Below are 16,647 nucleotides of genomic sequence, written 5' to 3' on the forward strand. Positions count from 1 at the left end.
CAAGCAAAAAAACAAAAACAAAAACACTAAAACTTAAGAATTGTCAAAAACATTAAAGCATTTTATTTCAACACTTTATCCCGTGTACAAAACCTTTTAATTAGGAGAGGGCTATTTAAGCCTCAGGCTAAGATGTCCAACGATATTTTTTACCTTCTTAAGATACCACTAAGTGCAAGAAAGCTTAGCCTTGAATCAAAATGTGTTTCTCTGTAGCATTTACCTAAATACTGTAGCTTTCTGAGAACCAAAAAAAACCTATGCCAGCAGTTCTTTGGAATGAGAGCCTTTCAAGTATAGTAAAGTTGGCATTCGAAAGAGGTAAGACTTTCATCAAAACTCTGAAGTGACACCATTTACAAAACTATTTTCCATTTAAAAACCATGTCTGTAAGAAGTCTTTACTTTCATTTCTACCACTAGACAGTGGATCTTTCTGTAGAAAGTGGAATGAAAAAACATTTTGGAAGGTCAAAAGTGACATGCAAGTTATTTACTAGCAGAAAGTAGTACACAACAGCTTCACAGTATGTACAACTCAAATGTGAATATCAGGACCTTAGTTAGGATTGGATGTGGCTGAAAATGGAAGTGTTAAATTTGGAGGGCAATGTAGTATAGACTTTAACTCAGAAATTCTACCTCTAAATATCTGTCATGAGGCAATGACACAAGGATACTTGTGTACAACACTGTGTATTCACTGCAGTAGTGTTTAAAATAGTAAAAATTAGTAACCACTTAATCTTCTTTAGCAGGGGATCTCTTAATGAGTGCTTCCTAAACCCCAGGGCTGATAACTATCTGGATGCATAGAATCATGTAGGTAGAGACCCCTATCCACACTGGAGGTTCTTACTCAGGAAGTCTGAGGTGAATTTCAGAAAATTATAGTATGTAGCAAGGTTTGGGAACCATGAAGTTTGTTATGAACTGAACTGTATCTCTCCCAAATTCGTACTACTTGGAGAAAGGGCCTGTAAGGAGGTAATGAAAGTTAAATGAGGTCATAAGGGTAGGGCCCTAATCCAACAGGACTGGTATTCTTATAAGAGCAGGAGAAATGAAAAATCTCTGAGCATGCACTGGGGAAAGGCCATGTGAGGACTCAGTGAGAGGGCAGTCGTCTGCAAGCCAGGAAGAGAGCCCTCACCAGAAAACAACTCTGCTGGCTCTTCAATCTTGAACTTCTAGCCTCAAGAACTGTCAGAAAATAAATTTCTGTCGCCTAAGCCACCCAGTCTGTGGTATTTTGTCATGGCAGCCCAGCAGACTAATACCAAGTTAAACTAGGATCCTTCTATAAAATGGAATACCACATGTATCTGTTAAAGATATCAAGGTAGGACTTCTTGAATGATGGAATGAGGAGTTCAGCAAATCCTCTCCACAAAAAGGAAACATGAACCTGAACAAAACAGTCAGAACAAAAGAACCCCTTTAAGACTCCAGAAATTGACCAAAGGCATATATCAAATTGAAAAACATTTAAATCAAGAAAATCAACTGACTGTCAATAAAAGAAGGGAAGCCTGTGGAATTTTAGACTGGAGTTGCTCCGTCACACTCCCCTCACTCCCACAGCTCTATGGGGCAAAAGTGGTACGAGAAAGGAGGCTGGGATTTCACACCTCAGAGCACTATCAAAAACAGTAGTGACTTCAAGGGCAAACAAAGACATAAAGCTGAAGTCATAACTAGACTAAGTTCTCAATACTGGTGGGTCAAGAGATAACCTGGAAGATCAGTCAAAAACTTAACAGGGAGGTCTGTGGAAGAAGACAGCCAAAGTAGTCACTGATAAGATCCTACTTATCTCTGGTGGTCTAGAAGGCTTTCCTGCGGAAAGCTGTCAAAAGAGACCAGAGAGGTCCTCAGTGAGTTCCTTATTCCTGGCTGAAGAGAGGCCCTGTGAATGCATTATGTAAAAACCAAAGAGGACTAAGTAAACTGCCAGATCCATTGGAAAACAGTGAAAGCCTTAGTGATTCAAGATCTTTAAGCACAACTAGTGACAAATCATTTGGCTGACCAGTAAGATAAGCAGACTCAGGAATAAGCCCTAGGAAGTCAGACTTAAAAAAAAAAAACCAAGAAGTGAAAAAAAAAAAAAAAAAAAAATGATGCTGGATAAACTCACAAAAAATGAGTTCAGTCCCTCATCTCACATGATACATAAAACCTATCTCAAAATAGATCATAGAGCTAAAGGTAGAAGGAACTAAAGGTATAAAGATTTTAGAAGAAAACAGGACAAAATATTCATGATCTTGGGGTAGGCAAAGATTTCTTCAATACAACACCAGAGGCATGCTCTAGAAAAGAAAAATTCGATAAACTGGATGTTATCAAAAGTAAAAATTTATTCGCATCAAAAGAAACTATTAAAAAAATGAACTCTTATAGCTCAATTGTAATAAGACAAATTACAAAACTTAAAAATGGACAAAGATGTGAAGAGATGTTTCACCAATGAAGATACCAAATGGCCAACAAGTACATGAAGAAATGCTCAGCATCATGGAGATGCAAACTAAAACCACAATAAGATATACTACTTCACATACACTAGAATGGCTGTAATTGAAAAGACAGACAACAAGTATCAGTGAGAATGTAGGGATACGAGAATCCTCAACTGGTGGGAATCTACAATTGTGCAGTCACTTTGGAAAATAGTTTAGCAGTTTCTGAAAAATTTAAACACAAATTTACCATACAATCCAGCAACTTCACTCCTAAAAGTATATGCAAAAGAAATGAAAACACATTTACACGCAAAGACTCATAAGAGAATGTTTATAACAGTACTATTCATAATTGCCAAATAGTAAAAACAACTCAAACATCTTTACCTGGTGAATGAATAATAATAAAATATGGTATATTTATACAACAAAACACTATTTGGCAATAAAAAGGAACAAAGTACTGATACAGCTACCACATAGATGAACAGGGTAAGTGAAATAAGCCAGATACAAAGACCACACACTATAAGATTGAATTTATATGAAGTTTCCAGAGAAGACAACTCTATAGAGGCAGAAAGTAGATTAGTTGCCTGCTGCTAAGAATGGAGAACAACTGCAAATTAGCACAAGTAATCTTTCTGAGGGTGATGAAAATATTCTAAAGTTGAACTGCTGTGATAGTGGCATAACTCTGTAAATTTTAAAAAGTCAGTGAATTGTACGCTTAGATCAATTTTATGGTATGTAAATCATATTTCAACAAAGCTGCTCAAAAACTTGTTGAGCTAAGAGGTCCATAGCATATTGCTATGTGAAAAAAACACCCATCAACAAAATTTATTACCTTATTTTTAATTAAACATCTTTAAAAACTTGAAGCTCACAGACACATCAAGTCTGGGAAGTGAGATAATAGGGGAACTTTTACTTTCTGCTTTATACCCCTTTTGTTTGTAAATCATCACACACAGTACAAACTGTCTCTCACATATGAGTACAGAGCAAGGGAGCTGGCTTGAGTAGGTGCTGTGGGAAGAAACAGTTACAACCAAGAGAAAGGAGGGGAAAGTTACCGGTATTTAGTGGGTGGAGGGCAAGGATGTTGCTCAACATCCTAAAATGAAGAGGACAGTCCCCCACAACAAAGGATTATCTGGCCAAAAATGTCAGTAGTGCCAAGGTTGAGAAATCCCAATTTATCACAATAGATCTTTCCAGTCCTTTAGAAATTCAGAAAATTTATCCCTATCCAGACTTTACAGAAGGAAAAGGCAAACACTGATATTGAGGTTATTAAAACAAAAAATTAAAAAATTAGAATTATACATGAAAAGATGAAGGAAAGCTGAAATATTTTTAAAGTTTAAAATAGTTTTTAGCTTTAAAATAGTTTTGCATTCTCAAGCAAACTAAGTTTTTAGTGTATTATTTATACTAAGCTGATATAACTAAAGAAAACTTTCTCTTGAAGTATACTGCATTAAGTAGGAAAAATACGGTAAGCCTGTTGGGCATGTAGATTTTCCTAAATAGAAGCCTCATTAACCCGAGATTTAAACAACTAAAGTGATCAGATGCTGCGTAGTGACTAACCAAATTTTGCAAGGCAAACAATGAATGTTGATAACTAGAAGGCATATGCTCAACATACTTCCCTATATCTATTAGAAACCACCACTCAAAACGTAGATAAAAATTTGGAGAAAGGAAAAAAAAAATGATGACGCAATTACCATTGTGACTTAGGTAGGAGAGTGAAGTCCTTGGGTGAGACCAGTGTGAAAGATCTATTACTCTCAACATTACAAAAACTGGACAAGATACCACTCTGAGACTGTATTTTCAAAAGTGCTGCTCAATAAAAGCCTTTAGTTGTAGAGTACAGGGCTAATGATCACAGAGGAATGGGGAAGGAAGGAGTAAACAGAAAGGGACAAATAAATACCTCAATCCTCCGTTTTGCTTTGTCATAAGCTCTTTCTTCTTTAGTTCGATCATCATCAGAGTCATATTCAGATTCTGAGCTCAGTTCTTTACTTGATTTTTTATCCAATGTTTTCCCTGCATCCTTCTCATCTGACACCTTTTCATCTTCTTCATCACCTTCGCTGCCTTCACTTTCTCCTTCTTCTTCCTCTTCCTCTTCACTGTCTTCTTCTTCCTCTTCATCTTCTTCCTCCTCCTCTTCCTCTTCAGGGTTCTCTTTTACTTCTATATGCACGGTGTTTCCTTCTTTTAGGAAAACAAAGAGATTTTAAAAGAAATGAAAGTAAAAAATAACAGATTTCTATCAAGATAACAGAGATCTTAAAGGGAAAATAATACTGAAAGTCTACTAAGTAACACAGTAACACTCTAATACATCAATTCCAAATTAATGTTTTCATGCATCATAAATATAAAGTGTTTATGTACATGCTACAATTACAACTGCCATTTAACAGTAAAAACTTAATGCATTAATCCACACTTAAGCTAATAAAAAAGAAAAGCATTACTAAACCAGGATACGACAGAGGACAGAAACCCAGGGAGTACTTCTTTCCCCTTGGGATCAGTTGCTGATTCTGGAGGAGGCAGCTGAAAGGCTAAGCAGTTCTTTTAATAGCCCCTCAGTGCTTAGAGGTCCAGGCATTGGGCCTACAAAGGATTCAGGGAAGCAGACATTGGGTAATGCCCTTACTATGTGGTGAAATCCTTAAGAACCGAACCTTAGCTGTACAGATGCACAGGAAGGAAACAGGGCCTCCCCATTATACCCTAAGATTGTCTTAATAAATTTAGAATAAGATGATTCCATATTGCTAGTTTACTCAGACTCCTGGTGGATGTACATATAAATTCTCTCTGGAAAAAAAAAAAAAAATCACCATTCTTGACCTCAAATTATTTCTACAGTTTTACAAGTATAATATCCAGCATGGTACGTAAAAACAATAAGCCATATGGAAAAACAATTCACATTTGGGAAATCAGCATACAGACACCCACAGGGTTTCCATATATTGAAGTTGTAAAACCAAAAGTTAAAATGACTATGCTTCTAACATCCAGGAAACAAAAGATTAAAAATTTTAGAAAGTAAAAAACTAGAAAAAATAAATGGAAACTCTAAAACTGGAAAATACATGAGATAAAATTAAGAACTCAAGAGATGTGTTTAATAGGAGAGTAGAAACAGCTGAGGAGAAAATTAAAGAACCAGAAGACAGATAAGAAGAAACAATATAGAATGAACCATGAAGACTCAGTAAGGCAAAAAATACAGAAAAGAGGAAAGGAAAGAACGATATACTAAGAATGTGTATCATAGACATAAATAGAATCCCTGAGGGGAAATAGTGACTCATAACATTGCAAAACTGATAAAAACATAAAACCATATATTCATAAAGCTCTACAGGCAGAATAAAAAAAATCAACTCTGGCCACATCATAATAAAATAAAACTGCTGAAAACCAAGACACGTGAGAAATTTAGGCTGATATCTGACTTCTCGACAGAAACAATGAAAGCCAATACAAGGAAATAATATGTTCAAAGTATTAAATAAACAGAATTTCAGCAAAGAATTCCTCACTCAGTAAATATACCCTTAAAGAATGAAGAAGAGAGAAAGATATTTTTACAAAAGCAAAAATGGAACATCTCACTAACAGATTCACACTAACGGAAATTTTAAAAGATCTTCTTTAGGCAGGAAGAAATGATCCCAAATGGACGGTCATAGATGCAGAAAGAAACAAAGCATAACAAAAAGCTAAGAATATGAGGAAAGTTAAATAAATATTGACTGTAAAAAATAATAATAAGCTATTATGGGGTTTAAAAAAGAACTAAATCAGGGGCCAGCCCCATGGCCAAATGGTTAAGTTCGTGTACTCTGCTTCGGCGGCCCAGAGTTTCACCAGTTGGGATCCTGGGCACAGACACGGCACCGCTCATCAGGTCATGCTGAGGCAGCGTCCCATATAGCACATCCAGAGGCACCCACAACTAGAATATACAACTATATACTGAAGGGCTTTGGGCAAAAGAAAGAGGAGAAAAAAAAGAAGACGACTGGCAACAGATATTAGCTCAGGTGCCAATCTTATAAAAGAACTAATTTAAATAGGAACAATGATATATTAATTGGGACTTGGGTAAATGTTGTTCATGTATTCTGTTTTTTGCATTGTCTAGAAAGATGGTAACATTAGACATTGTTACTTCAAAGATCTATGCTAAAAGTCTTTAGAGTAACCACTCAAAGTGGAAAAGTACACAACTTCCAAGCTCATGGAAGGAGAAAAGAATGGAATTAAAAAAAAAACAAAATCCAACATCTAAAACATGGTTAGAAAGGAGAGGAAAAGAAACAGAACAAGACGAACTTAGTAGGATGATAAATATAAAACCAATATACTTCATTAATTACATCACATGTTAGATGATCTAGGTAAAATATAAAGGTTGACAAACTGAACTTAAAAATCTCAACTATATGCTGTTTAAGGATACAGAAAGAGTAACAAAGATAGAAAAAGATCATGTAAATCAAAGCTGGCGTAGCTATATTAATACTAGAGAAAGTATACTTTAAGGCAAAAGGCATTGCTAGAAACGAATAAATATAAATAAAATAAACAATAAATAAATAAATGATAAAAGAGTCAATTCATCAAAAAGCTGTCTGTATTCACCTAATAATATAGCACCAAAATATGTAAAGTAAAAATTAACAACTTAGGGAGAAACAGACAATCTATAATCATGGTGGGAAATTTTAACACACCACTCTCAGTAACAGAAAAAACAGGCCAGGGAAAAAGCCTCAGAAAAATATAAAAGACTTGAACAAAACGATCAGCAAACTTAACTAAATATAGAGAACAAGGCACCCAACTACAGCAGAATAAAAATTCTTTCCAATAGCATATTAAGCATTTACAATAATCAACCATTTCCTGGGTTGTAAATTAAGTCTCAACATCTCTCTCTAATCACAATGAAGTAACAAAAAGATAATCAGAAAATCCCCACTTTTGTAAATTAAGAAATACAATTCCAAATAAATCACTGTTAACAGTTAATATGAGAAAATGGCGATTAAAAAATATCAGCCTATCAGAACCTGTGGAATTTAGCTAAAGCCATGCTTAAAAAAAATTCATGGTTTTAAAAACATTAGGGGAAAAAAGGCTACACAATCAAACAGCCAAATATCTATCTCAAGAAGTTAGGAAAAAAGCCAGTAAATTAAACCCAAAGGAAGCAATAGTAATCTTTATACTCTGTATAATACGTTAGTTTAAAGGACAAAAAAGTAACGACAAAGAAAAATACTTTTATTCATCGAGATTAGGAACTATACTATTTATTTCTATTATCTTTGTACTATATTTTAAATTAAAAGGGGCTTTTCATAGGCTAGCTTTAATAACTTAACCCCATTTATGACATTGTCACTCTGAAAAAATGTATTCTAAATTCCAGGCAGATATCTTACAAATGGCCTTCTGAAAAACCATTTATTCATAAAATGATGATTCACATGAGGATTTAGGAATCATGGCAATGGAGAGAGCAAGACTGGTCCCCATCCCCAGGAATGTTCATATGGCTTTCATGATCAGGAGACTACTCTTTTAGTACATACACCTCTAATAGCACTAGATGTATCAACGTGTGCTTATGAGCTATTCACCTTGTTCTCTCTCCTCATCACTGGCCATAGCTTCCCAATCATCCAATCCAGTATCCTCAGTTTCTTCTTCCTCTTCTGTAAATAACAGTTTTCATTAAAGACATAGGAATTATCTAGAAATGAGATTGCTTTTAGAAAAAGTGGAAAATCATGCTGACATAAAAAAATGTTTAAATTATGCCTATACATATACAATTTACAAATACATATACAAATACATATATAATTTCATTATCTTTGGAAATACTTTTTCAATACAACTAGCATTTTGTAATTACTATTACTAAATGCTTCACAATCTCCTAGTATTTCTAACATACCAAATTAAACTTAACTCAGATTTCATATTTGTGGTAATCATACTAGAAACTCAGACATTTAAATGTTCTTTTAGATCTTGAAAAGAGTACATGATCACACTCAGTTCTTGAGACAAATGAAATTTCCATTTCTTCTTTTTGATCTTTCAACTTATACCTTATACATAAGAATTTATGATTTTTTCTTCTGCTTTAACCTCTACAGATACACACAAATACTACTTACATTACTTAGCTGGAGGTACAAAGCTACACCTCCACTACAGTTGAAAATTAAGAACTGAATGTTGTGCTTACAACCAAAAAATAGGCAGAAAGGTAGAATTTTGAATATTAGACTTAATACTCTCCTTAACAATAATGACTCTCTTTTAACTGAAATCCAATCAAGCAAAACTATTCTCAAATAAAAGGAAGATAAAGGTGGGACATACAGTATTTGCTCCCTGTAATAATTATTATTTGCCAACAAGTTGGATAAGTCATTTTGAGGAGGAAATGAGTCAGGTACATGTACCCAAAACATCCTTCTAAATTAGCAATTCTTTCTACTGCTACAAATATCACCTAGAATAGTGAACTGCTATTAAGCATATCAACCCAAACTTCTCTAATTTCATCATGCTAAACTGAGGTGTAACCAGGTAAATGATTATTTTTATACTGAGAATAAGAGGGGGAAAAAGAAAAAAAGGAAGTATCAATAATATCTGTCATGAGTGTAGGTCAGTCTTGATATTCTCTAAAGCTGTTCCCACTCCTACTCCTCTCTTTAAACACTGAAGAGTCTCTTGATTTTACTACCAAACACATTTAGCTAGCCTCTGGTTCTATCAACATCTAGTTCCACAAATAGAACAATATCTTAAAAAAAAAAAAAAAAAAAAAATATATATATATATATATATAGTCTCCAACCTCAAAACACACACACACAGATAATTTATGAATAAGAAGACAATTTTTATGACTCTTGAAAAGTTCTAATTAAAAATGCTTTCAATTTGCTTCTAACAGATTAAATAAAGAACTTCATGTCTTCTTGGCACCATTCAAGATTTCTGACCCATAAATAAAAACATCAGAGAAAATCCAAAGACCTCTATCCCTCTCTACAAAACATTTTGCTGACACTACTGAAAAGAACAAGCAGTCTCACTTCCACACTTTTTCACAGTGGAAATAAAAAGAAACGGATGAGAGAAAAGAAAGAATTATGAAGAAAGAAGGCCATCCTGCCAGATATTTGGTTTCCTCAAACAAATGACAATGAAGACAACTTATGACACATCGGTGCCACTTAACAGGAATTAATTAGTCAGTGCTACTGGCCTGGTTCAACAGGAGGAGGTGTCTCTTCTTTTTCTGGTACTCCCTGTTCCACAACTTCTACAGCAGCACTTAATTCTGTTGGTTCAGACACTGAAAAAAGGGCAGAAACCAAGTTAACAATACTTTTTCAAGTGCATAATTTCTGTCAGATACTCTGTTAAGTACTGAATAAAAGCCAGAAGTGCAAAACTAAATTCTTTGGCAACTTTAGAAAGCATTTAAACATCAGTCCTATATTTTACAGGAAATAGTGGTTTTTCTTTCTGTTCAAGGAATAGAACATAACATTACAAAAGGTTGAGAAGGAAACAAAGAAAAAATAAGAATGATTGTTGTGCTTTTCAGTTTAGTTAAGTTATTTATAAGGCAGGATTCAGATTTTTCAAAGTGCTTTTCCATTAACCTGTCATTTGCATCAGTTGAGAATGATAACAATAAGAAACAGGTATAGGAAATAAGTTTCAATACCTGATTCTGACTTGTTGATTTCTTTTTAAAAGACATTCTGTTTTGAAGATTGTGGGAAAAAGGCAAACAAAACTGTTTCTAAATCACAGGCCATTTTGTATACAAACCTTCTTTATTTTCTAGCTGTGGTGGTGTTTTTTTCTTCTTTTTATCTTCATAAATTGGTCTTTTCTTTGGCAAAGAGTCTTTTGATGGCACTTCAACACCTGACGGATAAAAATGGAAAACTTCAGGTTGATATTATTTGCATGTTACCTAAAATATACTACCTAAAAAGATGACATCTTATCCACCTCGGAGATACATACTCTAAAATACAAAAGAACATTTGTGGACAAATCTTTATTTTGGGGGTGAGGAATACTGGCCCTGAGCTAACATCTGTTGTCAATCTTCCTCTTTTTGCTTGAGGAAGATCATCACTGATCTTTGCCAATGTTCCTCTATTTTGCATATGGGACACCACCACAGCACGGCTTGACGAGCAATGTGTAGGTCTGTGCCCGGGATCCAAATCCACAAACCCCATGCCACCAAAGCAGAGCGTGCAACCTCAACCACTACACCACTGGGCTAGCTCCCACAAGTCTTTTTTATATAAAGTATTTTAAAACTTACACACATTAAAATTCCATTTTTTTGGTGTCCAGTTCTATGACTTTCGATAAATGCACAGAATATGCAACCACCATCACCATGAAGATGCAGAACAATTTCATCACCCTGTGCTGTTCTGTGTAATCAAATCCTACTCACATTCTTAGCCCCCAGCAATCACTGATCTGTTCTACATTCCAAAAGATTTGATTTTTCCAAAATGTCACAGAAATGAAACCTTACAATCTGGCTGTTGTCATCATAATGGATTTAAGAGTCATCCTCATTGCTGTATGTACTACTACTTCCATTCCTTTTTACTGCTGAACAGCATTCCTTGTACATAACGTACCACAGTTCCTTTATTCATCAGACAGCTGAAGGACATTTGAGTTTTCTAGTTTTTGACATTTATGAAGAAAGCTGCTATGAACATTTGTATGCAGGTTTTTGTGTCAACATTTCTCTGCGGTAAATATTTTGGAGTGGGAATGATGGGACATTAGGCAAATATGAACTTAATTTTGTAAGAAACTGACAAGTGTTTTCCAAAGTGGCTTTACAATTTTGCATTCCCACCAGTAATGGATGAGAGTTTCAATTGTTCTGCATCCTTGCCAGCATTTGGTAACGACAGCTGTTTTGTTTTTTAATTTATTTATCCCAACAAATGTGTAGTGATATCTCATTGTGGTCTTAATTTGAATTTCCCTAGTGACAAATGATGTTGAGCATTTGTTTCACATGCTTGTAGTATCTCGATGAATTGTTCTGCAAACTACTAAGGACTACTGTTCAAATCTTTTACCCATTTTTAAATAGGGTTGTTGGTTTTCTTATCGTCGAATTTTGAGTTATCTTTATATATATACACAAGTATGTACTGGGGGGATTTGGGGAGAAAAAAAAGAAGATTGGCAACAGCTGTTAGCTCAGGAGCCAATCTTTAAAAAAGAAAAAAAGAAAAATACGGTGAAACATGACACTCATAAATATTTTATTGATAATGAACCCACAAATAAAATGAAAAATAGGTTTTAAAGTGTGGTAATAACGTCCCACCCCCACCCCCAAGATATCCATGTCCTAATTCCCAGAACATGTGAATATGTAACCTAACATCGCAAAAAGGACCTGGAGATGGGAGAGAGCATCCTAGATTATCCAGGTGAGCCCAATCTAATCACATGAGTTCCTATAAGTGAAGAACTTTCACTGAGGTACACGCTGAGGTCAGAGGAAGATGCAACTATGGAAAAATGGTCAGAGTGACGTAAGGTGGGTGGCTCTGAAGATGGATAAAGGGGTCATGAGCCAAGGAACGTGGGTAGCCTCCAGAAGAAGACAAAGAAATGGATTCTCTCCTAAAAACTCCAGAAGCGAATGTAGCCCTGCTGGCACGTTAGCCCAGTGAGACCCATGTCAGATCTACAGAACGGTAAGATAATAAATTTGTGTTGTTTTAAGCCACTAAATTTGTGATAACATGTTCAGCAGAAACAGAAAACAAACTAAGCATAACAGAAGTTCTCATTACCATCACAAAATGAAGTTAATAAGTCCATTTTTTGCCAATATGGCCAGCTTTCACAGCTGGTTAAAAGCAAATAAAAGCAAGATTCAGGGGCCGGCCCTGTGGCCGAGAGGTTAAGCTTCCGTGCTCCGGCGGCCCAGGGTTTCATCCGTTCGAATCCTGGGCCGGACATGGAACATCAGGGCATGCTGAGGCGGCATCCCATATCCCACAACTAAAAATATACAACTATGTACCGGTGGGCTTTGGGGAGAAAAAAGAAAAACAAAATCTTACCAAAAAAAAGGTAAGATTCAATTAAAAAGTGACTTATCCAAAATGAAAACGTTAATATCAAATCCATAATTTGTTCATATTTGAATTCATGGTTGTTATTATCCAGTTTTGAACATCTGTTCTAATATTTTTCTCCTAAATAGAGCAAATAAATAAATTTTGTCAAATTAAGACACGGCAGAGCAAACCAATGTCAAAACTGATTTGCAAGTAACATTACTGAGTCTGAGGAGAATACATCTTCATTAGTCTAACAGGTAATGGTGAAATCCCAGAAAAGAGAGAGCACTACAAATGGAATGGCTCTCTACTGCAATCCTTCCTCTCCTTTCCCGTAACAAACTACTAATAGAGGTTCCTCTCACCTCTGTTGGGTTACTGACATGGTCTCACACTAAGGCAGTGATGGGTACATGGGGACTCATTTTACTATATTCCCTGTTTTTTGTTTATTTCAGAGGACAAAAAACCTTATTTATAGACATACTATCCATACTATCATTTACACATAAATTTTTTATCACAGTATAGAAGTCAGCTACCCTAAATAATAAAATTATCTCAACTATTCCTTACATTTTTATTGGACTTTTTCATAGCATTTTCATAGGAATTCTCCTTCTGATTCCATTCTCCTTTTGACGATTATAGAGGTACAACTACATGAGAGAAGCTTCCAGATTGTTCAGCTACTTAACAATACTACTCACCCTGAGCTTGTAGAAGTTTAAGGGTAGCTTCAGCTCTGGCTCTGGCTTCTCTCTGGGATTTAGTTAAAAGTTTCCCCTCTTTTTTCAAGCGTTCTTTTCTTTCCTTTTCCTTTTGCTTTTTCCTTTCTCTTTTTTCTTGTTCCAATCTTTCCTATAAAAAGGTACATATCAGACAAAAATTGGATTAGGTTAATGGATTAAAAAATTTAAATGTAAAAAACCCAAACTTCAAAGCTCGTAAGATATATGTAAACTACTATGTTAGAAGACTCCAAATGAAAATATTTTAAATGTTGTACAGAATGATTACTAATTAATATTACATGAGAGTAAACTATGTGTTGGTAATAATATATAAGCAATTTCTGTCTGTACCTGAGGAAATAAAGGTAGGATTTTCTGTACCTTTTCATCTTATTATTTGTATCAGAACAATAATGTAACTGAATTACCATACAACTAGGCAATTCTTAGAATTAGAAGGTTAGAGAGATTTTATAGAGAACAGATTTTAAGTTAAACACAATGCTGATGTCAGCAACTTCATGAAAACATACCTCTTCTTTACGCTTGGCTTCTAATTCTTCAAGTCGTTTTATACGTTCTTCCTCTTCTCTCTTCTGTCTTTCTTCCTCTTCTTTAAGTTTGGCCAGAGCTTCTTGCATAGCTTTAACTGTGGCTTTGCTAGGTCCTTTTTTCTTCTCTTTCTCTTTTTCTTCCTTTTCTCCTTTCTTTTTCTTCTTATCTTTTTTCTTTTTGTCTCCTTCATTATCATCTACAAAAAAACAGAGGCAGAGTTAAAAGAACAAAGAAAGTTACTTCCTAAGGCAATGATGAACAAACCTCAGAATTCAAGGACCATAATGTGACAAGGCTGATGCTAGCAGCAGGCTAGGGTCTCATCAAGGCATCTTGAGCACTTGGGAACTTGAGTACCCAGAACAGCTCAGAAACACTCAATGTTCACCTCCTTAAAAGCCTACAATGCTGGTGTTGGTCTGAGTTGTCCTGAAGGATGCAAGAAGACAAGAGGATCCTGTCAGTGGGAGAAGACATACTGTATTCTAACGTATCTTTTAATTCACAATGTCTGAATTCCTGCCTAACTTCTGTAGTTCGTTTTGCTTCTTTAAGATGGGGATGACAAGAATGATGCCTAAACCACCTTGAGGGTATATTAGGAGGACAAAAATACAAAAATGGAGATAATTATATTCCAAGAACTCTATAGCATTATGGAATTAAAGATTATGAAGCTACTTTCATGGTATTTCTCCTCAAAGATGTCCAGATAATAAAAATTTGAGTGGTTAAAAAACCTATGTCAAGGGGCTGGCCCTGAGGCCGAGTGGTTAAGTTCGCGCGCTCTGCTGCAGGCGGCCCAGTGTTTCGTTGGTTCGAATCCTGGGCACGGACATGGCACCACTCATCAAACCACACTGAGGAAGCGTCCCACATGCCACAACTAGAAGGACCCACAACAAAGAATATGCAACTATGTACCGGGGGGCTTTGGGGAGAAAAAGGAAAAAAAAAAACCTATGTCAATTTTCCCATTAAAAGTTTTCTAGTCTCGGGGCCAGCCTCGTGGCTGAGTGGTTAAGCTCGCATGCTCCAGTTCAGCAGCCCAGGGTTTTGCCGGTTTGAAACCTAGCACCGCTCAAGAAGCCATGCTGAGGCAGTGTCCCACACAGCACAGCCAGAAGGACCTACAACTAGAATATACAACTATCTACTGGGGGGCTTTGGGAAGAAGGAAAAAGAAAATTAAAAAAAAAAAGTTTTCGAGTCTAAAGAAAAACTATGTCAATCATTTGATCTTTATTTTCTTTCTGAATAAGAGAGGGAAACTTAACCAGAAAGCTTATTATTAGTTGGTTCTGGTACAAAAACATGGCTCACTATTGCTTAGAAGATTTTAACTTATTTTAGTTTTTATTTTCTATTTCATAGACTGAACTGGATTTTTAAAAGCAGGAAAGAATTCAGATATTATGTGACACTGAGTTATCAAAAGGAAGAACAGATTTTACATTGGGCAACTTCCAGTCTTTATCAACAGCAAAAAATTGTTTTTCAGTGATATTTTATAAAAGTCCTAATCTGTGTGCAAACCATTTGAAAGATATTTTATATGATATATCTAAAATGCTCAAAATAAAAATCAATTCAAAGAGTACTTACATGTAATTTTTAAAAGGATTCTTACAATTAAGTACCTTTATAACCAAGGACAAATAAAGTGACTGGGACATAATGACCAAAACTTAGACTAAATACGAATCCAAGCCTTTTGTCCTTTCCTCGATAACATTACCAACCTTCAGCGGCTGTGGGAGTCTCTCCTTTCTCTTCAGAGGCAGGGGCTGCTCCAGCATCAAGAGTCACTTTGGATTTTACAGGTTCCTCTTCAGATTTCTTTTGAGATTCTTTTTGTTTACTCTGATCCTTTTTACCAGTTTCTAACTCTTCTTTTTCTTTCAGCTTCCGCAGTTTTGCCTTTTCTTCGTCTCGCTTTTTTCTCTCACGCTCTTTCTTTTCTGCCTTCTTTTGGGCCATTGTCTTAATTTTGAAGGAGGAGTCGTCCTCTTCATTCCCACTCTCCACATTAGGACCTGGCTTATTTTTTTGATTTTTTTTTTGTCCTTTCCTAGACTGCAAAAATTCATCTGATTCATCACCACTTTCACCTGAAGAATTTACTCTGGAACGCTCTTTAATTCTTTTACTGTTATCCTCATCCTCTTCTGATCCATCCCACTTTTTATTTGATTTCTGAGCTTTCCCTTTAGCTTTTTTAGAAAGTTTATTGAAATCATCATCATCATCACTCCCAGAGCACATTTCCACTTTTGGTTTTGCAGTCTTTTTTGATTTTGAATCTTTATCTTCCAACTCTTCACTATCATTATCATCAAAACTTTGTTTTTTGCCTTTCTGTCCTTTCTTTTTTTTATCTTGTTTTGAGGTGGATTCTTCTTCATTATTTTCTGTTGGCTAAAAAATTTCCATTGTTAGATATATTAAGAGAGTTATGTTTTATTTTTTAAAATAATTGAGACTCCTCAGAGTCATGTACTTCATTAACTACACAAAGAAACAATTCTCAAAGTAATTTCAAAATAAGGTCCTTTTTACAAGAACATAAAATTCAACCAAGTACCAAAAGCTAGCCAAGGCCTCAGGCACATCTCACATTCACTGTACACTTCAGAACCCAGGTGCACTGAATCAAGGACTAACCAC

The 16,647-nt window shown here is 35.3% G+C and overlaps 1 protein-coding gene across 4 annotated transcripts in view; it reads right to left on the reverse strand.

Moving 5' to 3' along the window:
* Nucleotides 1-16,647, reverse strand: part of EIF5B (eukaryotic translation initiation factor 5B) — a 74,037-nt gene that overhangs the window by 31,706 nt on the left and 25,684 nt on the right. For 3 of the 4 annotated variants that reach the window (XM_070571981.1, XM_070571980.1, XM_070571983.1), the window contains exons 4-10: nucleotides 15,723-16,398; nucleotides 13,959-14,176; nucleotides 13,402-13,552; nucleotides 10,392-10,490; nucleotides 9,817-9,906; nucleotides 8,165-8,239; nucleotides 4,420-4,706 (exon numbers count right to left, since the gene is read on the reverse strand). In XM_070571981.1, the coding sequence (XP_070428082.1) occupies nucleotides 4,420-4,706; nucleotides 8,165-8,239; nucleotides 9,817-9,906; nucleotides 10,392-10,490; nucleotides 13,402-13,552; nucleotides 13,959-14,176; nucleotides 15,723-16,398 (1,596 nt within the window). The remainder of the gene's footprint in view (nucleotides 1-4,419; nucleotides 4,707-8,164; nucleotides 8,240-9,816; nucleotides 9,907-10,391; nucleotides 10,491-13,401; nucleotides 13,553-13,958; nucleotides 14,177-15,722; nucleotides 16,399-16,647) is intronic. The other variant, XM_070571982.1, reaches the window with a different exon arrangement.

The sequence above is a fragment of the Equus przewalskii genome, chromosome 14, assembly GCF_037783145.1.
Source record: "Equus przewalskii isolate Varuska chromosome 14, EquPr2, whole genome shotgun sequence".
Lineage (NCBI taxonomy): Eukaryota > Metazoa > Chordata > Mammalia > Perissodactyla > Equidae > Equus > Equus przewalskii.